At 57.9% G+C, this 24,764-nt stretch overlaps 1 protein-coding gene across 1 annotated transcript in view; it reads right to left on the bottom strand.

The window, feature by feature from the left end:
• KCNT1 (potassium sodium-activated channel subfamily T member 1) overlaps positions 1–24,764 on the bottom strand; it is an 85,228-nt gene that overhangs the window by 21,409 nt on the left and 39,055 nt on the right. The window contains exons 4-7 of the mRNA XM_067309350.1: positions 4,002–4,081; positions 2,944–3,043; positions 1,308–1,364; positions 497–545 (exon numbers count right to left, since the gene is read on the bottom strand). Of these exons, the coding sequence (XP_067165451.1) occupies positions 497–545; positions 1,308–1,364; positions 2,944–3,043; positions 4,002–4,081 (286 nt within the window). The remainder of the gene's footprint in view (positions 1–496; positions 546–1,307; positions 1,365–2,943; positions 3,044–4,001; positions 4,082–24,764) is intronic.

Here is a 24,764-nt window from a genome sequence, read left to right as displayed (position 1 = left end):
TGACTATATAGATGCATCACGTGGAATATTGCCCCATATTACACAAACTGCATGTGGCCCGGGCGTGCAGACTGCAGCATCCCTCCACCATCCTTAATCCCCGGAGCGGAGATACTGCCGGGGCGGAGGTGGGAGCTGTTGGGACACGGTGCCCCGGGCAGTGCCATCTCTGGAGCTCCCTGGCTCCATCCTGGCCCCACCGGCTCCTGGCCAGACTCTCCCAGGATGGGGGGGGGAGAGCTCAACGGCATCCACGGGATTTTATCTTCCTGCAGATGTGCCTTTCCTACCAGCCGCTGGGAGCTTCAGCCAGGGACGTTCTGCCACTCTGAACGGAAGACCCAGCTCATTTTCTACTCACCAAAAAAACCTGTTTTCCCTGCCTGTTCCAGGCAGAAATAAGCACAGGGAAACGCTGACAGCAGAGCATAAACCCCATACGACACGAATACGGCACAGCTTCTGCCATGCTTCTGCATGAGGTCTGGACACTCACCTGGACAGCCCACAGGGGCGTTTTTCTATCCACCCAGAAGATGTGGGACCTGTAAGGAAAATTCGCAGTGGGTCTAAGCTGCAGCCCCGTTAGCAGAGCCCTCACCGCGCGGGGAACTCGGGTCCTCGCCGACGTCCCCAGCGTGGCACCGCCGGCGGCCAAGCGTGGTCCTCCCCGAGGCAGCGGGTACGGCAGCGCTGCAGCCTCTCAGCACCCTCTGTGCACGTTTGCTTGGCGAGAAGAGGCACCACAGCTTAAAACCCAGGGTTACAAACCCCAAATCCGGGCCAGTCGCAGGAGCGCGAGCAGAGCCCCCGAGCAGGTCGGACCCACCTCACGGCGGCGCTGGGAACGGCCCGGAGCAAAGCGCGGGGTTTGAAAGGTCCGGCTGGCTGCGGCCCATCTCAGGTCTCGGGGGGGGGGGAATGTGCAGGCAACGAACGGGAAACGCCACGAGCTTGCGGAGGAAGTGCAAGCGGGGAGGGCCGGCGCGATTCCGAGAGCGCCCGCTGGATTCATGGAAGACCTCCACCACCCGTGGCGGGGTTCACCCGCGCCCCCCCCCCCGCCACACCTCCTCCGGGGGGGGGGGACAGGGATCATCATAGCCCAAAATGTCCAGCTCTCCCGCCGGCAAGGCCGCCGTCGCTGCAGAGTCGGGGTGAGCGGGGGGCTGCCGACACCCTCTGCGCCGGGAATCAGCCTTTCCCGAAAGCGCAGCCCCGGGAGCTTTCGGAGCGAGGCGCCGGGGGCTGCCCCGCGCCCCGGCCCCCCCCGCGCCCCGCCGCGCCGCCCGTCGGGAGCGACTCACCAGTTGATCTTGGTGGACTGGTTGAAGAGCGTGTAATTCTGCTTCTCGCATTCCCAGCTGCGGCGGGGGAGACACAAAGCGGGGCAGAGGCAGTGAGGCAGGCGGAGGAGCCGGGGGGGGACCCAGGGCGCTGGCTTTGCCTTCCCGGCCACCTCGCCCGGGCTCAGGCTCGCCCCGGTCCCCGCAGCGCCCCGAGGCCGCGGGAGCCCGGCTCCCTGAGACGCCTTTGAGCATCCGACCGCCGAAAAATAAGCCTCATCGGCATATTTCAGCGTGCACCGCTACTTTTTCAGGCGCCGCTCTCAGGCGAGGGGCTGCGTTCCTGCTGCCCAGCACTTATTGCACCCCCCGGCACACACCTCCTAAAGCTGCTGCCTCCTTCCGGATAAGGGACTTTGGCTGCGCTCAGCCTTTCGAGGGGGTGCGGCTGCGTCCCGCCTAATTCTTACAGGTCTGAAACAACTTTCGGACGCTGCAGATGATGCACTCGGCAGCCTGCAGCCTTCCCGCAGAGAAAATCAAAATGCTAATTCCCTTCGAGTGCCCCAGCTCGTGCAGGGAAAAAACACAACACGCATATGTGAGATAAGCAAAGCAAGGACATGTTAAAAATAGGCTTATACTCAAACCCGGAGCAAAGCTGATGTATGTAATCATCCGTCACCTCGGTGATCTAAACGGCAAAACGTATTTCCTTCCCGAATGGGATTTAGCGTAAGTGTCTTCAAGGGCATCAGCGTTCAGAAAATACTTGTTTGGTGATGCACCGAAAGCGGGAGCTCGTGCCTGGGTCTGAAGGCGACGGCAAGTGCGCAGCGGCCCCAGGACGGCAATTTTAAGGCTGAAAGGTGGCCTCAGGCGAAACGTTATTGCAGCCAGTGTTACTGCAGGGGGTGCGAGCCGCGGCCACAAAGCGGAGGGGACGGGGAGCGGCGGAGGAGACGAAGCGCACGAGGCAGCTCGCGCCGAGCACTCGGTGGGGGAACCGGTCTGAGAAGGGGAGCGCTGCTCCTCACGGATCGCTGGGTGTTCGGGGGGGCTGCTGGAGAGGCTGCACGCTGCCCCGCTGCAGAGCCCTGCGCTGCGCCCAGTCCGGCGGGACGGCATGTCCCGGCAGCACCCGGCCGGCCGCAGGGCTCCTCCGAGGAGGCGCCGGGAGCTCGGAAGGCCACCGCCACCCAGGTCCCTCGGGAATAGCTCAGTTTGGAGCTAACTGATCAGATTTCTCGGATGGCTTTTCCAGGTTGAAGGACAGCCTATCCCCACTGCAAACGTGACGGATTTGGGCAACACTTGAGGATGAACCATGAGCCTGAATTCTTCCACCACCTTTACTTGCGCGTGTTGCATGGGGTTAGTGACCGCACGAAATCCCACTTTGCAGGTGAGCAAAGACCTTTGCTAAACCACCAGTAAAAACAAGCAGGGAGAAACTGGAGCGAGCAAAAACGCTCGGTTCCCCCGAGCAGTCGCTCGGCTGCTGAGCACACGCAGCTCCCGGCAGCACCTCCTGTTTACGGGCCCACAGGAAAACATGGGAAACGCAGGAAAAAAATGGGAAGAACGAGAAGTAACCAGGTAAAAAGGAAACAGGTGGCACAAGCGCCGGGGCCGGCGGCGCCGCACGGGAACCTACCAGCCCACCCCCTCCTCGGGGTTGTCGAGCAGCACGCGGACGATGTAGAGCAGGCAGGTGAGCAGCTTCAGGGAGAAGTTGAACAGCCGGATCCTCAGGCCTGCGGGGAGAGCACGGGGCTAGCAGGGCGCGCGGCCGTCCCCGTCAACGGGGGGGGGCCGATGCCCGGTGCCCCTCAGCCTGCACCGCACGCTGTTAACTTTGTACCCCAGAAGCCTCCCCTGCTGCAAAGAGTTTGGCTTGCAGCAGCGCCGCGCAAACGCTGCCCAGGGCACTGCGCGTCCTACCCAGCGTCGGATACATCGGAGACTGACACAGAAATAAATGATGATGAATCAGCTCCTTGCTGGCCCCAATAGACGTGAGAGACAAACGAGGGAGCTGCTCGACTTTATCCCCCTCATTAGCCAGCATCCATTAAAAAGCTTGGGAGAAGCCAGGCCCGGCCCTGGCTGCTTGCTGCGCGTGCTGAGCAGCTCGCGGAAGGACGGATAGCAAATAAAAGCGGCTGCTTTCTCGGCTCTCCCTCCCTAGCCAGTTCACTGGGTCATTACTCAAGTTACAAGCGAGAAATTCATCACGTTTCCATTAAAAACTTCCCCCGTGGGCATCCCGTCATGCTACGCTCGAGCTTTTTAACAAGCCGACGCGCATCGTAGGAAAAGAAAAGGCGAATTTGTAAATGAAGCAGCAGCGGATTCGCTCCAGACAGTTAATGACATCCCCGAGAAGGAAAACACCCCCCCAGCATCATCCAGCGGGGGCTAATCCGCGCGCCCGGGCGGGATGCGGCGCCGGGGGAGGGGGGGGGAAGGGCCCGTGCGCACCCCCGGCCCCGGAGCCGTCGCACCGGAGCCGTCGCACCGCGGCGGAGCTGTCGCCGGCAGATGGCACCGGCTCCCCGCTCCGGACGCCACCGGGAAACGTCTCCCCGCCGCATTTTACGGCTCGGCAGAAGTTTGATTCCTCCCATCAGAGGAGCCGGCGGCGGCAGCGGCCCCGCGGAGGTGCCGTCGGGGCGGGGGGGGGGTGATCCTCGGCGCGGGGCACCTACTTACTTGAGCGCTGGTTTTTGATGAAGAACAGCTTGAGGCGCTCCTTGAAGGTGTTCTCGTTCACGTAGAACTCCACCTGCACCCTGCCGGCAGAGCCGAGATGCCGTCAGCCCCCGCCGCCCCCCATCCATGCATGGGGCCACCCAGCGCAGCCCCCCCGCCCCGGCCTCCATCCCATCCCGGCCCCACGGGAAGCCTGCTCCAAAGGGTGGCGGGACGGAGCGAGGAGGCCGCCGGGCGCCCCGGCTTCGCCCACGCCGGAGCCACCTTCGGCATCAAAGCTCTTCAAAAACAAATCTGATCTCCGAGGAGAAAAATTCCCTCCGTTGCTAAGATACTGTAATTTGGCCGTTCCAGAAAAACCCGGGAGCTGCCGACCAACTCTGAATTTTAACATTCAGAGCCACTGAGGCTTTGCAGCACCCAGGCAATAAAGCCAGGACAGAGGGACGCCGTCCGGGGGCAATTTCGCGGTTTCTCCCCAGGCGCTTGTTGCCTTCTGCTCCTTCAGTCTCCTTGCACCAACCCCCCCCTCCCCGCCCCCGGGTTCCTCCTCTTGGCCCTGGGCCCGGCTCATCCCCTGCAGACGTGAGCCCTCGCAGCCGGGCTCAGCGGCACGAGGGTCTTCCCAAGGTGCAAGCGGGAGCCGAGACTCGCTGCCCTGCCAGGGAGGGAAAGGCGAGATACTTTATAAACGTCCCCAGCCCTTTGCAAACTCGCTTTCTCCTTCCAGCCAGGGGTTATAAGTTGCACGCGGGTCTGCTAAATGCAAGCTAAGAGAGAGAGAGACTGGTTTCTGATGCCTCTGTTTTGTATTCTAGGCAGGACCGAGTCTGGTCATCACTAAGCATGGAGTCAAGTGCAATGAGGCTGCAATTTCCCCTGTTTCACTGCATTCAATACCAGAGTCTCTTAAGGAAGATGCTACTATTTTTTAACTGCCTACAAGAGAACATTGAGCTCTCATTAATCAGGCATGGACTGACCAAGGCAAGCAAATTCAGAGTGACACTCATTAAATCTACAACCCCATGTTTTTCACCGATGCAACTTCCAGGCACATCTGGTACCTGCTCCAGCCAAATATGACGCTTGGCGCGCACCATACCGAGTCGTGACCGATTACAAGTGGCTGCTACTGGCTCTAACAAAAGGGGGACAAACAAATACTTGCTAAGCATTAATGCTGAGCTGTTGCGGCAGGGGACGGGGAAAGGGTTTTGTAAGAGGCGCTCTCAGTGCTTGGGAATCCCGAGCCCTCAGACGCAAGCTCGGTTCCCACCAGCGCACACGGACATTTAACGGCCGCTCGCCTGCCGGCATACGCGAAGCGCAGCAAAGCTTTGAGCTGCACGAGCCCGGCTCCGCGGAGCCCTGCTTCTTGGAAACTCCCTCACGAGGGCGAGATGACGGATCTTTCATTTACAAGACTCTTGCATACAAAAAGCAAACGCCTGGCTAGAAAAGCACCGCCTCCGGCACATTAGCCGCGATAAAATTTTATAGGGACTATAAAACATTACACGTTTTTGCCATAAGTCAAGTAAGGACTCTTCTAGCTCTTTGACTTCGCACGAGAAGTCGGCTAAGACATTTGGCATTTGCGCTGATCGTCGTGCCAAAAGGAAGGGCTCTCCAAAACGGTTGGTAGCGCTCAGCTTTGAGCAAGCTGGTTCGAGGGGATTTCGACGTGCTGCACCTCACCAGCACCTGCAGCCGGAAATTTTACAGAACCAAGCAAAGAAAGTCATAAAACACGAACGCACCTGTGGCAGCAGCAGGAGTTGCACCAAGAACGCACCTAACCCCAAAGTCCTGCAAACTGCGGGAAGAAACGCGCAGTGGAAGGGCCGCGAGCTGAGCCTGCACGTTTTGCCCCAAAACCAGCGGGCGAAAACTAGCGGGTGGGTTTGCGCCGAAACAGTGCCATCGCTTCACCCGCGTGGCCCAGGGACGAGGGAGGGGGCAGCAATGTCACTGCGAGGTGGCCGCGTCCCTGCCGCCGGCACCTCGAGGGGGGAAGGCAGCAGGCCGGTGACTCAGGCGCCAGGAACGGCGGCACCCAGGGACGCGGGGGAAGGAGCAGGGGGATCCACGAGCCGTTGCATCAGCGCAGGCAGCGCCGTGTTCGAGCGCTACGCAGCCAGAAGTGAAGAACTTGGCAAGCAAAGCTTTCACGTGTTTAAATTAATCGCTTCCAAAGCTGGACTTCTCGAATAATTTATCTGTGCCGGGGCATAAATCAGCCAGCCGTGACTGCTCACGATACTGCACGCACAAGCCAATTGCTCCTTCTCTTTATCAAGAACGTCCAGCAAAGGCAGGAACTGCCCGGCGGCTAAGTCACGAGCCGTGGCCGTCCAGCTCCCAGCGCCTCGGAGGATTAAGTGCCTCTGCGCCGGGGAGGCTTTCTGCAGGCACGATTCGTCTCCCGAGCATTTGCCTTCCCAACGAAGGAACAAACAGCAACATAAATCTCCGTCGTCAGACAGATGGTTAGCTGATCTATAGCACTGCAACCCACTTCCAAACCCCGAATATAAACCCCGGCTGATAAAAGAACTGAACGATCATAAGAGATATAGCTTTACATGACACATATTCATCAGCTATAATGGCAACGAAAGGAGAAGCGGTGCTGGGAAATCAGCTAAAACTGTTCCCGTGGGGAAAGGCGGTGTTCATCGCTGCGTAGAGACGCAGAGGAAGGAATAAAGCAAGGTAACGAGAACTTTTCGCGGTGTGGACAACCTGCCCCAGCTGCTCTGCGGACGGAGGGAAGAGCAAACCCAGCTCCGGGGAGGGAGGGAGACAGCAACGGCTCTGGGAAAAATCACAGCCGAATGGGAAAAGTGAAAAAGGCAACGTGGAGCATCGCGGGGGAAGCTGCTGCATCCCGTCCCAGGGGGAGATGGGGATGACGTTAGGAGGGACCCAGTGCCAAGCCCCCATGGTGCAAAGCCCCCGTGGCACAGGTCTGCATCTGCGCAAGGCCGTGGCCCTGGCATGGGGTGAGCCCTCCGGGGGCAAAAAAAAAATCAGCGTACCCAAGGAAAACGTCCAACGAATTATCACTTTGAATCAAAAACACCAACGGGCTCCGTTTCGCAGGCGCCCCAGCAAGCCCAGCTCACTCGGGCCGCTTTCCCCAGAGCCGCCGCTGAAATCGGACACGGGCTGGCGCCAAGCCGCAGCTCCGCTCGCTCCCGTCCTCGCCAGCAGCTGACGGCGCTTTGCAAATCAAATCTGCCACCGCGCTGGGGACACGGGCAGGGCCGGGGGCTCCCTGCGCCCAGGAGCACAAGCCCAGCGCTAAGTCCTCCGCTCACGGGTGCTATCAGGGCTATTAGGCACTTTATAAAGCCTGAGCAACTCCATCTTCGTCGCTCGGTTATTTGTTGTACTTTATTAATCTAAGATTAGAGGCCATTTGCTCAAAGACGACGAGCTTCCCCAAAAAAGACGCAATAACTGGTTCTACAAAGTGCCAAACACAAGAGCAAAATGAGCACGGCTCTGTTCTCAGGCGTTAAAATAAGACAGCAAGAAACACAGCCAGCTGAGCAGCTTGATAACTGCATCTCCTCCGGATAGCCGGGAATAAATACATCACCCTAAAAAGCACATAAAATACGAGGAATAGGAGCCGACAGCACACGCAGCTACGCGACGGAGCTCGCCCCGTAGCGAGGGGCTGGGACAGGCGACGGAGGGCAGCGACAACGCTGCTCCCGCAAAGCACCAGCCAAAATCATTTATTTGCCCGAGACTTACATGAGCGCTCCCGACGGCGAAAACCCCCTGCCGGCTCGCCCCGAGCCCGAGCCCGAGCCCGGCTCTGCGGCCGAGCCGCAGCTTTCGGCAGAGCCCGCGGACGGCCCGGAAACCTAGAGGGCTCGAGAGCCTCCTGCCCAATCCGGGCAGCGAGCGTCAATACCGGGACGCTGCCCAAAACCCTCGCTGCTGCCCAGCTGCTCTCTAAAGGTCTGTCACGTCCGTGACCGTTTTCCTCCGTTTCGTCAGGATTGAAATATCTCACCGCGAGAAACGTGTCTTGAAATACGTACGGCTCTTGGAAGACGAGAAAAAAAAAAAATATTAGCATCGTTGTGCATCTGAAACGCGTGTTATCACACTACAGCTGGGCAGGAAATGGCATGCTCGGCCCGGGAGATCTCTCCGGAAATGTTCCTTATCACGGAGTGGGACGCAAACGAGACTCTGCAGAGACTTTTTGGGGAAAAAAAAAAAAGAACAGCAATCTCTGCAATCTGGAGGCTGCCGACACCTGCCTCGGCAAAGGCAGCGTCGTCTCGGAGGAGGCCCGGTGCGTCCGCCCGCTGCAGCTCAGCCCCGAGGGAGGCTCCGGGTCAGCCCCGCGCAACAGGAGGGGCCGAACGCGGGCGGAATCGGGCTGTGACACCCAGCGGCTGCAATCAAACTTGCTCGGCGCCTTTGGAGTTCCCAGGCGACAGATTCGCGGCACCGGATTTAGCCGCGGGCCGAGGAGGGCGAGCAGCCGCGCTGCAAGCGCAGGGCTGCAGCGTTCCTGCTCCGAGCAACCGACGGCACGAGGAGGGAAAAAAGCAGAAAAACACCTCGAAAAGGGCAGCGCGGCACCCCAGCGACGGCCCCGGCGCCCGGCGGCCTTTGCTCAGCCGCAAAGGTGGTGCCAACAGCAACCGCTGCCCGCGGGCCGGTGCCCCCGGCCCCTCTCTGATTCCCCATCCCTGCTCCGCTTCCACCTCCCGCTCGTTCCTTGGCCGCCGCGGGGAGAGCCGGTGCCAGCGGCGGGGTCTGCGCGCCCAGCGCCGCTCTGATAACGCCCCGCTGGCTCCAACATTAACACTGCTTGGTTTGGGTCTCTCTTATTGTATTTTTTGGTGGGAAGCAGGCTCCAAGCAGCCGCTTCTGGAAACGCCCTGTCCGAGACCCAGACTGGCAGTAACTGGAGAGCCCGCAAAGGCCGGACTTCGCTCGCTCACGGTTGTACCAACAGGTGAACGATGCCCTGAAAACATACGCACAAACATTTCCGTGCGTTTGGGATGAAAACAGGCAGGTCATAAGCTACCGCACAGAGTAGCTGCCGCCAGCCGGACCACTTGCTCTTAATAATAATAATAATAATAATAATAATAATAATAAAAAGCAGGAAGAGAAGAAGCAACCGAATAACATGCCGTGCTTTCTTTGGCTGATCTGTTTTGCAACACTGGAGATTTGACGCTCACGAGTCTGCTCCTGTAATTGCTTCTGCTGATGAATCTGGATTGTTTAATTAGAGTCTGCGCATGGAGCTCATTGCTAATGGGTAGTCATCAATTTGCTGCCAAGGGTATCACTTCTGCCCAAGAAGGAGCTCGTCTGTCTCTGAGCCCAGACACCCTTCACTGTTTTCCCCTTCCGGGGAACCATTTTTGTTGCAGAAGGCTTTGCCGGTCTGGTGCGTAAATCCTTGATGCCAAGAGCAGCGAAGGAGCAACATGGAGCTGCTCAGCTCCCTTCAAAGCCAATTAATCCACTGTCGCTTTCAGAGTCGGGATGTGACCGCTGCTCTTGGCAGCGAGGGCTGCCACAAACGCCCGGCCGACGAGACGACATGCAGGCATGCACGGCCCAGGCACGCTTAGTTTCGGCTCGGCTCCTGCACGGCGTAAGAGAGACGCTCTCCAGGACCGAGACGCCTTTTCTGGGGGCGGGCGGGTTGGGTGGCAGCGCTCCCCCCTTCCCGGCGCTCTCCGCCGATCCCAGGGAGCCGAAGCCCTGCGCGGCCCAGAAGTTCATGCATGGCACTTACTGCGAAAAGGAGGAGTCCGCACTGAAATCTTCGGCATGAGGCCTACAGAGCAAAAGCATCACAACAAATGAGACACACAGCGAATACACCGTGAACGCTGCTGGGCAGAAACAGGAGCAAAAGCTGGAAACGCGTTAGAGGGAACGTCAGCAGCCAGCGCCTGCGACATCAGGCATCCCGGCTTTGCTGTTTTAAGAACTCAGCTCTACAGATAAAAACCTTTGCCTATGCCTTTTCTTTTCTTTCCCTTTTTTTTTTTTTTTTGAATCTTGCAAATTGTATTTCTGTGCCTTTTTAAATAGATTTCACACCTTCTGCAGAGAAATGGGATTTTGCAAGGTGCAGCCTGGGGTGTTTGGGAGGAGCTGGACATCGCGTTTATCCTGAACGCACCGTGAAAGAAATGCTTTCCCCTGCACAGGAGATGGCGTGAGAGGAAACCAGAGAAGCGGGAGAACAGAAAGGAGCAAACACAGGGCGATGGGGGCGATGAGAGGGGGGAGAAGCGAGCACACGGAGACGGCGGGGGAGAGCGGGCGCCGCGGGGGACCTCAGGCAAGGCTTTGGGGTGCAGCATGCTGGGAAGCGCCACACCGGAGCATCCCGACCGCGTGAGCCGCTGCTCGGCTCCTGCGGGGTCCCCGGCTGCAGCCCCGGGACGAGCGGGAGCGAAGCGGCACCGACGGGTGCGAAGCATCGCCCAGAAAACCTGCAATAACCCCCTGCCACCCCGCTGCTCTCCCCGAACGCCCCAGCCCGGGCAGCGCCAGGGCGGCATAAAAATGAGTCCGACAGCCGTGGCAAGTCCACTCGCGTGCGCTTAAATGCAGGCTGGCGCGTCCTGGGAGCAGTGCCGAAGCAGTGCCGGAGCAGTGCCGGAGCATTGCTGCGGGAATGGCACCGCAGAGCCCCAAGGCACCGGCTCCGCGCACCAGCGCCCTGCCCCTGGCCCGCGGCCACGTCGGAAAAATCCCCGACAGCCGCAGCACGTCTGGGAACCGGCCTCGCTTCCCCGAAGCGGCGCCGGCACCGCGCTCCCCGGGCGGCTGCGGAAAGACGGAGGCAGCGGCACAACGCTGCCAACGGCGGCAGCTCCAGCCGGGAGGGAAATCGCTGCCTGCGCAGAAATTACGCTCCTCGCAAGACAAAGAAAGAGCCAAGGAAAGCCACCGGCTTCCCTGAAGGAGGATGCAGATCCCCATCCCCGAGGGTGGCTTTGACGCTTTTTTTTAGAGGCGGCCTGCCTGGGCCAACCCCTTTGCTGATGCTCGGGTGCAGCCGGCGCCCCTTTTCCTCCGGGCAAAGCAGCCTTATTTAATACGAGTCAGGGTAATCAAGAAATACAAGCAAAGAAAAGGGGGCGGTTTGCAGGGGGGGGGGGGTTATTTTATTTAGCTTCGTGCTTTACGAGACCCCCAGCACTGCGGTTCAACCTAAAGACAAGCAATAAGCCCTGATTTCAATTAAACTGCGAGCGCGGAGGAAGGCTAATAATCCATTCCCCAGCTAGCGGGAGAACAGAGCTGCCTGCTGCGATACGGCTCGGCTTTCCGCGCTGCTTCTTCCGCTCCTAAATCCCAGGCGTGCGCGAGGGTGGCTGCTGCCTCCCGCCGACCTGCCCCAGAGCAGGCTGCCGCAGCGGGCGCAGGCTCCGGCTCCGGCTGGGCGCCGCACGCGGGGATGTCCCTGCCGCCGGGAGCGGCTGGGGGAGCCGGCGCCGAGGCAGCGTGGCGGCTCCATAGGTGCTCCGTCTCGACGAGACGTTCCCACGCGATCCGCCTGCCCACCAGCTCGCCGCCGCCAGCCGGGTTCGGCTGCGACTCGTGCAGCCGGCGGCCGCTGCGAGGCTGCTGGCGGGGAGGAGGCTTCCCGGCGCTCCTCGCCCGCGGCTCCGCAGCCCCGGCGGAGCAGGGACACGAGTCCTCCAAAGCTGCTTCCTATTTATCGCAATCGCTTGCACGTCTTGGGGGAGGAGGAGGAGGAAGGGGCAGAACGACGGGGACGCCGCAGCGGGTGCTTGCAGCCGGGCCAAAACACCATGCAAAACCCCTCAAAGTTATTTCCCGGGCAGCTGCACGCGCCGCTGCGGGACGGTTTCGGGGAGGAACTGCCTGCCCAGCACCACCCCCCCCCCGCGAGCCGCCTGTGCACCCAAAGAACAGAACCAGCAGCAAAAGCACCTCGCTGCCAGGTCCTGGGCGAGGACAGGCTTCTTCCTTTGCGGAGAGCTACCTGCCGCGGCGGGTTGGTGGCGAAGGCAGGGAACGCTGCCCAGTCGCCGGCCCCAGCGCAGGCTCTGCAGACGCCCGCGGCCGCGCAGCAGCCCGACCTCCTCGCTGGGCTGCGCCGCTCGGAAGGGCACGGCAGGGCTGGACCGCCGGCCCGGCACCGCAAAGCCGGCGCCTCTCGCAAACCACACGCTCGCGGAGAGGGAGCGGTCGAGCTCGCCGCCCTCCCACCCTGCTGCCGGGCGCTTCCGACTCGTTTGCACAGTGATCCTAAATCGGTAATCGAGGGCCCATCGCTCACAGCGACGATAAAGCCCGGGGCTGGGTTTCCATCGGCCCCTGGCTCACCCAGAGGAGCCCTGCAACGTGTTCACGATAAACATCCCGAATTTCTCCAGCTGCAAAGCAGAGGCAAGCGCCCGGCCGGGGAGGAGGAGGCAGCAAGCGCAGCCGCCCCCGGGGCAAAGCGGATTACCGCCGGCACGGGCAGGGGCTGCTCGGCCCTTCCGCCCGAGGTCGGCTTTGCCCAGATCCTTTTACATCTCCTGGAGACATTTATGGGAAAGAAACAGCAACTGCTCTGGTTTTCTCCTATTAGAGAGCCAGCTGGCGAAGGGCGCAAGCAGAAGACGGTACGAGCAGGGAGTTATTCCAGGCACAGCTCCCCAGGGCACAGGAATGAGGTTCCCGAAAACCAGGCGAATGGCAACGGTGCATTTAATCACGGCCGTCTGCCCGGGCTCTGGCAGACCCGGGGTCCGCCTCCACCCTGGAGCACCGGGAGGCAGCAAGTGCCGCGGCGTCTCAATAACTGTCGACGCGCGCGGACATTCGCCTGCTCGCCCCGCAGCCTTATTCCTAACACACATCTTCGGTTTGACGGCTCCGCTCCTCCCGGCATTATTAAAGCATCCTTCAGCCGCCGACCGGCACGGCCCCGCTCCCACGAGGGCCGGCTGAAAACGTGAAAAGCGGAGAAAGTCCAAGAGAAGCGAAGTCATTACAGCGAACGCAAGGGAAAAGCTGAAGCTGAGTAACGCGAGTCCCCTCGTGCGCCTCCGAAACGTGCGGGGCGGCAGCAGCAGCAGCGATGACAAATCGCCGTTCGTTCCTCTCGCCAGCTCGCGGTGCCGCTGGAGGACTTGGCCACCAGCCACCTCCACCTGCCTCGCCGCAGCCAGCTGAGCGCTCGCAAGGCGAATAGCGCTGCTCACCGAAAGGCGCCTCCGGTACAAGGGACTCCCCCAAAAACGGACAGACCATAAAGCTCCTCCGCACAGGTTTTAGCCACCCTGTGCCATGGTTAAAGCGTATGCAATAACGTAGTAACCAAAAGGGGCTCTCAGCTCCCAGAAATAAATGAGCTCTTTGTTCAGATCCCCCAGAGAAGAACTACTGAAATGTTGGATCGAAGCCTTTCCTCCTCCTTCCCAACAGACACCTGAATTCACACAAATAGTCTAATGGCCCAGGAAATATGGAAAAAATATATTTTTAAAGAAAACTAAAAAAAACCCACTCCAGTTCTCATCTGTAAATGGTTTGCTTTACAGACACCAAAAGATTTCCTGAAAGTTTCAACTTGGAAAGTTTTGTTTATTATGGAAAGGCCAAATTTTCTGCCAGGGAGAAAATCCCTCTAATTCTCCAGAGCATCCCAGGCAGCCACCCATGAGAGCAACATGCACTGCCTCTGTGGGGACCCAGCCCTGGGGACTGTCCCGGCGGCTCGGGGCAGCAACCAAGGCGCCGGCGGCTGGAGGCTGCCTGCCGCCGCGGGGAGCCCGAGGACACGGACACAGGGTCCACGGCGCGCCGGCTTCCCCGGGCGGCGCTCGGCCCCGAGGCACGAGCCGCGGCGCGCTCCTCACCGCGCTGCCAGCGGGAAAGCAGGCCACCAAAATAGCGCGACGTGAGAGGGACAGATGGGGCGAGACGAAAAAGGAAAGCAGAGAGGGGGAGAACGAAGCAGGAGGAGGAAGGAGAAAGTAAGAGGAACGAGCACGCGTCCTGGTCGCGCTAGGAGAAGGGGGAGACGGAGCCCCGGGGCCACAGCTGCGCGCGGGAAAGGGGGGACCCAAGCGAAGGGGGACGCGAGCACACGCTCCACCATGGTCCATGGCCTGGAGGAACCGGTGCCGCCCAGGTGCCGCCCAGGTGCCCCGACCGCCCGGGCACCGAGCGGCAACCGCCTGCTCCCGCGCGACGTGGCATCAAACGCAGCCAGCGAGCACATCGGCGCGGGCCGGTCGCGCGGGAGCAGAGCTGCCTCCTCGCCCCCGAACGGCGCGCAGCGTGCTCTCAAGCGCCGGCCACGCCGCTTTTCTTGGCGCTCCGCTGCAAACCGTACGTTGCAATGAAAACGCGTAAAGCCTAGAAACAAGCAGCGCGCAGGGAGGAAGAAGCCGCGCTGCACGCTGCAGCCAAACGAGTCGTTCGCCGGCGCCCGCCGCCGCGGGGCAGGTGTCGGGAGTCACCGCGCGGGAGCTTTGGGCGCTTCCCCATGCCGGGCTTCGCTCCCGGGCGCTGCCTGCCATGCAAAGAGGCGCTACGGAAATTAACCCCGCAGCACACCTCCCTGCCGTTTCTCATGAGCTAAATGAGTCGCTACGGTCCCGCCAGCTGGAGAGGGAAGGTGATCCCCAGCTTGGCCCGGCCGCCAGCCCTTGCCGAGCCGCGTTCCCGCGGGGCAGCCCCGCGCCATCCTGCACCTTCCGACTCCCACGCTTCCCATCGCTGCCTGCAACCACCGGGCCTGACCGCAAGCACCCCCGTGCAGGCATCCCTAGGCTGGGCGCCGAGGCCACCTTCGGCACCCCTGCAGGACACCAGGATTTGCAGAAGCGCCAGCACCCGGCCACAAGCCGGAGGAGGACGCGCGCTCGCTCAGCACGCCCCAAGCCCGGCGGCTCCACGCGGCACCTGGCTGCGAGCCCGCGGTCCGACTTCTGGCATCTCCCAGCACCGATCTGCATGACGAAGCTTTCTGCCGGGGTGCGCCCCGGGGACGAGCGCCAGGGCAGGATTCAAGCCACGGGACGGCAGGAACCGGAGCCGCCTCCGGACCAGCTCGCAGGTGCAGGATGGACCTGGGAGCCAGGTGCTAGCCAGGGAGACGGCGCTTCGCGGGGGCCGAGGTGCAAAAGGGGGAGGGCGAACAGAGTCCAAGGGTCCGCTATGATACAGCTGTCAGGCAAACGCAAGAAAAAGGCAGACCGAGGCCAAACCCTTTACACCGGCCAGTGACAAAATCGCTGCTGGTGTTCACGACCCGTTGTGTGTTCAGTGCGTGTTCGGGCAGATGGCAGCTCCCCACGCCCCCAGCCCGAAAACTGGCCCCGTCCTGCTCATCGGGATCAGATCGCGCACGCATAGGTCGATGTTATGCAGGATTTGAGAAATCGAGCAGCTTGCCTGCTTTTGCAACGGGCTTCCGCAGGCGCCGCACGCAGCCTGGGTTGTGGCTCTACAGCAGAGAGAAAAGCCCGAGCTAAACCACCCCCCTGGACTGCCCGCTCCCGCAGCCCCAGCTCATCCCCAGCTCGCGCTGCTCACGCCGTCAGGGCTGTGCACGCGTCCCCCGTAACAAAACCAACCCCGTCTCTCCATCAGCCCGAGGACCCACAGCAAACTGCGTGCAGGGGAGGCAGAAACAGGGTCCGGGGCCCCGGTGCTAGACGGCGACGCTCAGCAGCAGCAGCAGCAGCAGCCGCCTCGTTCTTCCCACAGCCCTGAAAGGGGGCGATGAGAAGGAGCGAACGTCTCAGCCCAAGCGCAGGGCACGAGGACACCCCATCGCTCGGGAGTGGCGCTCCTCAGCGCCGAATCACCACCGACCTCGCCAACAGAGACGGTGTCTCCAGCTCGGCCGGCACGGTGACCCTGACCGCGGCCGCCAGCGGCAGGCTCGGTGGGACCAGCTTGGAGACCAGCCCCCGCGTTGCTTGCTTGGAGCTGCAGGGCGCCGCAGCCGTCCCCCTCCGGCCTGGGCGGCTGTTACAGACAGTCGACGCCTTGTCGGCAAACAGTCGCCCGGCGCAGTGAACCCTACCGCGCTGCTCAGCCGCTCGGCGCGCACGGACACCCACCGCTAGAAGTACCGAGCTCTCCCAAGCCTCAACGCGCTCCCTCCGGCGGCTTCGAGAAGAGGTGACGCCTGGCAGAGGGCCCGGCAGGGGAGCCGGAGATGGGGAGGTTGGCGAGCGCCCCGGAGGGGAACGTCCCCATCGGCCCCCCAGCACGTCTCAACTTCTCGTTTAAACCTTGCCCCATTATAAGAGTTTCGGTCCTTTTAGTGGAGACCCGCGCTGACCCGGGCTCCCGGGAGCAGCTCTCATCCGTTGCAAACGCAACGCTCCAGCGACAGCTGGCCACAGACCCATGGGTTCCTCTGGAGCCCGGCGGTCAGGCAGTAGGAAATGCCGGATGCACCGAGGCCGGGCAGGACGGCTGGGGAGGAGAGCAAACGCCTCCAAGGGAACTACCTGTCCACGCCTGCAAATAGCCTCTCCATCTCCTACGCAAAACACCTCCGGCTAAAGTTAAAGGAGCAAAACAGCGTGTATTATTCAGTGAAGACAAAGACATCTCCAAAAGCTGCTTGTTGGAAAAAACGTTTTGTTAAAGAAATGCTGAAAAATAAGTGTTGACTTATTGCCCCCAGGAGAGGGAACCGAGCGGCGCGGCATGGCACTGTGTTCAACAGCAGGGGGAAATTGCGCACAACCCTTTGCTCCCGCAGCCTGCTATGGAGACAATCACCGAGCAACTTGCCTGTTAAGACAAAATGGTTTTAACGGTCTCAACAGTCACTGGACCTTTCCGCTGCTCTGATAGTGTCCAGGAGTCAGAAGATGAAAACACAATTAGCAAGAGCTGTTTGTTAATGCCTGGCTGCTCCTTGGGGGAACAAACATTGGTTGGTTAGGAATTGCACTTTCAAGCATGTTCGGGTGGTTTTCTCCCTCTCTGAAGTGCTTTACATCCAAGAGATGCTGGATTAAATTCTCCCTTCCAATCTGCTGCTATTTCTCTCACTGGATTACTGAGTAGACTCCAGCCACGTTGCTCACGGTAACACGACTGAAGCAAAGTCCCATTTTTCCTGCCAAAAATACATCGAATCGACAGACGAGGAGAGGTTGAGGGAGGTGGGTCTGTGCAGCCTGAAGAAGAGAAAGTGTAGGAAGGATCTAATTGCTGTCTTCAGCTACCTAATGGGAGGTTATGGGGCGAGATGGAGCCAGCCTCTTCTCAGATGCACACACGCAAAGAACAAGAAGCAGCAGGCACAAGCTGCAGCACATGGAATTTTGAAGGGATATGAGGAGAAAAATTATTCACCCCAAGAGTGATTAAACCCTGAAACGGGCACCCAGAGAGGCTGAGAAATCTCCATCCTTGGAGACTGTCAAAACTCAGCTGGACCAGTCCTCAACAACCCAATCCAACTTTAAAGTTAGTTCTGCTTTGAGAAGGGGGTTGGACTACAGATCTTCAGAGGTCCCTGCCAACCTAAACAATTCTCATTTTCTTCTCCAAACCTTAGCATTTCAGGTTGTTGGTTTTTTTAAAACACAGTTTCGTAAGGTTTCAAATAACAGCATTTCCTAGTTCTGCAGCCTGCATTCACAATGACTCCCACTCCCTCAGTTCTCCAAGTACCTAACATGAGTTAGAAATCAGACTGTCCTGGGTGAGACCAAAGGTCTACATTGCTCCGTATCCACCAGAGACCAGGGCATGGGCTTACAGAAAGAGCCAAAAGCAGGGCACCAAAACATGACATTTCTCCATGAAGCCCTCCTACCTTCCAGCAGTCTTCAGTTCAGCACAGGTAAAGTTTATGGCATGTCCCTCCAGTTTTTAGGGGAGCAATCTTTAACTCCAACAGGGAGCAGGTAGAGAAACCACACTAGCAGCTGTTGGCAGCTCAGCGAGCATGGTTCAAACAGGCAGGAGTAGAAGCACAGGGTCAGAGAAGGGATACACAGTACCGCCAACCTCTGACCCTCCCATGTTTTAGGACAGATCTTCAAAACCAGATACTTTAAGGGTGTGCTTACAATCCCTTAAGAGTATCGGTTTGCCCCGGTAATGGCTAGTGGCCAGAATTTCCCCTACTTCCCAGCAGAGCTGCATAAACAGGACACTATTATCTTGTAAAAATGTTTTCTTTAAATCCACATGTCCGGTATTAGAGAGAGATCAGCAGTCCACTGAACGAGATCCAAGCACAGATATTTACATGTCTTTAAGCCTGCCAGCAGCTTCCTCTTAAACACAGCAGCCCTCAACCTGCCACCCTGCAGCACTGTGCTGAGACGTGCTGGATCCACCGCTCTGGATGCCAGGGACAGCTCCGAGCTCCCCTTGTTTTGTGGTCAGGCATTGAAAAGCACGTGGCTGTGGATCCTTTTCAGGGTGAATCCATGCCCTTTTCTCCTGTTTTGACTTAGAACCCCTAAAAGCTTTGAGATGCTGCAATGACTAAGAGAGAGAGCAAGAGGTAAATAAAGCAGGTGAGAATAAACTTCACTGGTCTTCATCAAGAAGACATCCCTGGGAACATCTTGTAACCCAGCATCTTTTCCTTCCACTATCACCCATAATTTCGCTCCAAACTCCCAGTAACAATTGTTATTGCTTGACTCGGTCATGCTGCTCGCAAGTGGCTTTGGAGGAGCCAGAGCATCCTAAACATGCTATTCACTATTGCAGAAGCAATCATCCTTCCTTTGTTGCTTGCCTGTGCAGTGAAAGAGAAGAGCACAAACTTCAATCATCTTAATTGCCAACTCAGTTACCAAGATGCAGTGCACTGAGAAGTCAGAAAGCAGAGCAGAGGAATTGGGACACTGTGTGAGCGGGGGCTCACAGGGCTTCGCCCAGTGCCAGAGAAAATATAGAAAAAACGCCACCACGAACTTCCCTCCCCCTAGCCAGCAGTGTGCAAGTCACCACCCCTTCCTTTCAACAGGAGTGCAGCAAACGCCTTGAAATTCCAGTGAAACCTAGGGAATTGGGTTCAACACTCGCTGTGCCTTTTAGAAAGCCCTAAGGTACTCTGGTGTGCTCCACACACTTGGCCTTCTGGCAAGGGTCCACTGAAACACTGTAGCTTTGTGGTTTTTGAAATTGATCCTGCCCCAAATCCAACACCATCTTCCCGCATCCCTCCTTGGCAGCACATTCTCCACAGGAGATGAGGAGCATCAGCTCTCTGCAGGCAGAGGCTTGGCTACCTGCTCTCCGTTCCCAGCCCGGGCAGGAACCCACCCAGCCCCTGGGCTCAGCAGAGCAAAACCCCCTCTTGCCTGTTTACTCCCAGCTCATCAGCAGTGGTTACAATGAGCTTCCAGAAGTCCCTCAGCTGAGCCGTTTTCTGGCCCCAGCACATCTGGGTTTGAATGTCCTAGCACTGTTATGAGGAGTAAATCAACAGTGTCTGGAAGGTCACGGAGAATGAAGCAAGCTCACTCCGGGGCTTTGCCAACAGAATGGTTCTGGACCTGCCCTCAGAGATATATGAACCCCCAGAATAGGTCAGTCTTTAATGTCCCTTTGAAGCAATGGAAACAAGTCAGGACAAGAGAGAGAGGGAAGAGTCTGATCAACCCAGGGAGCAGAGGGAGGTTCAGATTGCTCGTCAAAACACGATGAGACCACACAGGCTTCATGGCTTTGCCTGATGCCTATCTGCAGCTTTCCATATACGAAAGCCCTTTCCTCAGGAAGGCAAAAGGCAAGGACCTGCGAGATCAGAGTGCCTGCTCACCAGAAAACCCACATGGGTGCCATCTGGAGAGCCGACACATGACACAGTGCACAGAGACCAGCGCTCCGCGTTCTGCAAGGAAGCCAGGACGCTGCCACCAGCCCCGGAGAACGCAGCATGCCCAGCACGGCTCGGCGCCTGCAAGGTGGCCACGGCAGCCTGGCTCCTCCAGCGCACACCTTCCTCCTTGACTATCCCAATGGGGACCACGTCTGCTAATCCTGCACACATTGCTATCTTCCCCCCAGCCCACCAGTGATATACATGAAGATACTGAATCTGGCATGGTTAATTCCTTCCAGTCTAAAGCCAAGCAAGTAAAAGTCACCGCAAGCAGAAGCTTTCCTGCTGTGCTAACTTGCACCAGAAAGCTGAACTAGAAACAGCACCAAATTACATTGTGGAAGACATATGGTACATAACCACAGGTGAGGCAATTTTTGCTGAGAAAGAAGAGAGCATGGATGGGCTGAAAGGCTGAAGAGGTGAAAAAAGAAACAGAAAATAAAATAAACAGAACAAAAACTAGATTACTGACATATGCATCTCTGTCATAACGAGGGGACCTGTCTTCTTCTGAAACAGTGCAATTCAAGTGCAGTGCAAAGCATTTTCATCCTTCTGAAAAACAGCTCATTTCTTTCTGTACATAGCAGCTGTGTGCTTGCAGAAAGAGGCTGCAGCATTTTGCATGCTAGCTTCTTTTTTTTTTCAGTTGTAAATAAATTATCCCTCAAATGGGGGATCAAGCATCTCTTCTTCCAATTACAAACATGGTGCTTATGCACAGTGCATCCTGTGGTGTTAGCAGTGCAAAAAAGCTTCAGCCTCTTACTGCACAGATAAGGCACAATGCAAGTTAACAGAGCCGTGGAGCAGCCCTACCGTCTTAGGGCTGCCATTCAGATATGCTTTTGGCATATAAGAAACAAGGAGTACTTATAAAAAAATTTAAAGGAACTGGCTTTCTGCTCCAGCTACCTATTTCATAATGCAACTTTGGGGCTGGGGTGGCTCTTCAACAGAGCTATCGAAAGGATTTCATCCACCACCCCTCCAGCCCAGGGTGGCACTCATCCTTCTCTCTTCATTTAACAGAAAACAGAAAACGTGCTGCTTGCCCCCACCCTCAGAGCCCCAGGCACCGCTGCAGTCCTGCAATACCTTTGTCCAACATCGCTCCCCAAGGATCCCATCCTCCGAGCCGGCAGCAAGGGGCTCACCCCATGGACATCGTCCGTCGTGGCCGGTGGGACAGTCTTCACATGCGAATTGCTCTCCGAGGGGGAATTCTTCAGCTTGGCTCTTGCCATCCTGCGAGCTTCGGCTGCCTCCGCTACTTCCTCCCCTTTCCCCCCTGAACTCTCTCATACATCGCAATCCTCGCTGCGTTCAGCGGAGAGCTGCCGGCACGTACCATCTCCCTGCCGCCTGCTCTCCCCACGCGCAGCGCCTCAGTGGAACAATCCTGCCCTGTACATTTATTTTGGTAGTGAGGGGAGTCAAGGCAAACTCTCTGGCCTTGCTGCTGCAATGAATTTGGTGCAAAATGAATGAGAAAACATTCACAACGCAGAAATCTCCAAAATGGCTTTGTTTTATAAACAATGTAATTGCCTTGGCTGCCTCCTTTAAAAAAACGATTGCATTGCTCTTACCACAAGCTGGGCAGGGGCTGAGGGATTATTTTTTCCCCATTCCTGTTTTTCGGTAGCGACGTGAGGGGGAGGAAGCTATTTTATCTTATTCCTGTGTGTAGAGAGCAGTGTGCGGACTGCATGCCAGGGAACAGACTCCGAGCGCTTGGCTTGCAGAGGTGAAGCAGCGGATCAAGGTCCCCTCCTCGTCGCACCCCCTGCGAGCCCAGCGGAGGGGAACTCCCTGCTGCTTCCCTCTGAGCCGTCACCTGTCCCTGACAGCTGTCAGTCACTGCTCGCCAGGCCACACGGAAACGGCCCCTGCAAAGGCGCACGCTGCCCGTCCCCCAGCAACTCAGCCTTCGCTCTTCAGGTGCGAGCGAAAGCTGCAGCTCCTTGAACACGCTTGGTGTTGATTTCTCAGGATGTCAAACAGAGAAGGGAATTCATAACGGCCAGGGGAGTCGCAGGCGGGAGATACACGGAGCATCGCGAGCCACCCAGTGCGCACATGGGACAGAAAGAGGGGGGTCCTGCAGGCCACCCTCTTTCTGAGGATGCCACCAGGCCGCAGCTGCTCCTGCTCACATTTGATGGCAGCTCTCAAAGAGCATCTGCTAGCTGACCACAACCATACCAGAGCATGTCTACCCTTCAGGAGCCCGCGAACAGCCCAGGCAGCCCCCACCAGGCCACCAAGCCATCCCAGGTGGCCGATGGGGCCACAGAGCCTCAGCACCAAGGACAGCAGTGACCCTCCACATACCACCACCGCGCGCCATCGCCATGTGCCAATGCGACACACCATCGCCACGTGCCACCACCGCGCGCCATCGCCACATGCCACTGCCGTACACCATCACCGTGCGCCATCGCCACATGCCACTGCTGTACACCATCACCGCGTGCCAATGCAATGGGCCATCACTGCACGCCATCACCACACGCCATCACCACATGCCACCACCACACGTGCCATCAGTGCCCTGCCATGTGCTTTAAAGACTTATTTCACTCAATGGCAACCAGTGAGACATCAGCCCAGCCACTGCAGAAGGGGTATCAATGCGAGCTGACCCAAGCACTTGCTGGGAAAGCTCCTTAGAAAGTCTTGCAGGTCAGCAGCTCCCATATTTCTCCATCAACAACGTCAGTCCTGTGTCAGGGTGCAACACTCCCAGACCATTCTCACGATGCTGAAGGACGCAGTGCAGCTGCAGGCAACGAGGGCTTTGGTTTTGCAGGGGGAGCTTGGAGGAGGTGTTCAAAGGATCTTTGTTTTCTTTTGTTTCTGAGAAGATGAAAATCCAGCGCAAATACAGAATTTCCTTAAAATGATCATTATGCACAAAGACTCAATCCCTCAATACCTGGAAGGGTCTTTCAGGAGCCTGCAGAAGGACAACTGTGCAAGGGCTGTCCTTGAGGTAAGGGCAGGAAGCTGTCCCAAACCAGGAAATACTGGATACAAAACACTTCACTTTTGGTATGAAAAGCTGACATTTCCTCTGGCGCCAGCTATGCGACCTGACCACAGAGCTGCTCGCACTGCACGCATCCAGACTCCCCCGGAAAGGCTCTGAGAGCACCCGGTACCACTGTCCCGCACCAAACTCTGCTAACCTGGGAAGAAAAAGGCAGATCCTTCTCTTCCTCTGCTTTATCAGTGACATGTCAAGCACAAGCTCTGCTTGCTGTTATTCCTGCTAAACTCAGTACCCAAAGGTGATTTATCCCACGACACAAGGCAGCCCATGGCTGATCTGGGGAGAGAAGCCAAGCCTCTGTTTCCTGTTAACCAAGACCATATTTCTCTCCTCAGAGTTTTACCTCTTCCTGGGATTTCACTGTAGGGCATACTTTATTTCAACTTTTTGAAACATAAAATGGATTAAAAAACCCACAGCCCATTTACTAATGTGCCAGTATTTAGCACACATTTAATTTCTTCTTTTGCCTCAATATGATTCATCAAGTCAACTCAATGCATTCGTTCCTAACAGCCTTTCCTGCCTGCTTCGTGGTTTGCTTCAGCCTCGTCCTCCACTCATTGCTCTCTACCTGTTTACTCCAGGGTGCTGTTGGCAAGCTCCCAACTATAATTACTGCTGTCAGCCCTGCGGATTGGACTGTGCACAGCTCAGGTCCAGCCGAATCCACCTGGACACCACGAGTTATCGGCTCTAGGGCACTCAGGTCTCACTTTTAGGGAACTGCCAGGGACTTGTGCTTTGCATTGTATTCCTAATTCAAAAAGAACATTAATTGCAGGATAGAGCGCTGATTTGAAAAGTGGCTTATGCTTAAATTATAACCTCAGCACTAGTGCCTTCAAGCAGCAGCAGCGAGCAAAAGAGGTATTACGGAACGACTTGGTGAATTTTAACAAAAAATGGTAACTCTCCTGTCATACTTTTAAACTCGTATTGTAGAAGGTGACAAAAGCACATCAAGGAACCCCTTGAGAAACTCAGCTCCCGCCCGTGGGAGCCTCTACAGGAGGACGCCTCTTCTGTTAAGCACTTAAACACAAGCCAAGACACAAACCAGAAGGGAGGGGAGCGAACCGGCCGGGGTGCCGAGAGCCGGCCAGCGGGGCTGCCGCATGGAGCAGCCATCTCCGGAGCAAGGGAGAAAAGGGGTCGACTGATGCTGAGGAAAATCTCTTTGAGGCAAAGTAACGCTAAAATGCCGCTAAGATTGGACTGGGGAACCAACCTCCCTGCTGCGGTTTTGTCAGAAAAATATTCCTTAGGCAACACAAGGTGTTCCAGATTTCACCCAGAGACCTAGAGCCCGGCAGTGCCTCTCCTCCGAAGCCCCCCGGGAACACGGCGAGCTGCCGTGCCAGGAATAGCAGCCGGAGGAGGAGCAAAGCGGGAACGCGGAGCACAGGCAGCCTGAGCCATCAGGTCGCCGAGCCATGAGCAGCGCGGGAGAAGCGCGCTGGCCTTTGGACACGGAGCCGAGTCACGGACGAGAAAAAAGAAATCAGACAGTCTGAGGGCTCACGGCTGCTGCGCGAATACCCAGAAATCACGCAGCGCGGCGGGCAGAGCGCGGCATCTCCAGAGGGCTCGTCCTTTCCAGGAAACTGCCTGTTCCTGGAAAAAGCAATGCCCAAAACGCAGCCCAGCGCCATCGCGAGCTGTCGGCGTTCCCTCCCGTGGCACGCGAGGGGGCCAGGGACTGCGCCGAGCACCCGCCTGGTGCGGCGCTCCCAAGGGACGGCAAAGAGCGGAGAATCGACAAAACACCAGCGCCGCCGCATCAAAGTCCCGGCACGAATCCCTCCGGTCCGCGAGCACTCGCATCGCTAAGCAA

The sequence above is a fragment of the Apteryx mantelli genome, chromosome 21, assembly GCF_036417845.1.
Source record: "Apteryx mantelli isolate bAptMan1 chromosome 21, bAptMan1.hap1, whole genome shotgun sequence".
NCBI lineage: Eukaryota > Metazoa > Chordata > Aves > Apterygiformes > Apterygidae > Apteryx > Apteryx mantelli.
The sequence above is the reverse complement of the archived record's forward strand: the minus strand, read 5'-3'. Positions and strand labels throughout refer to the sequence as shown.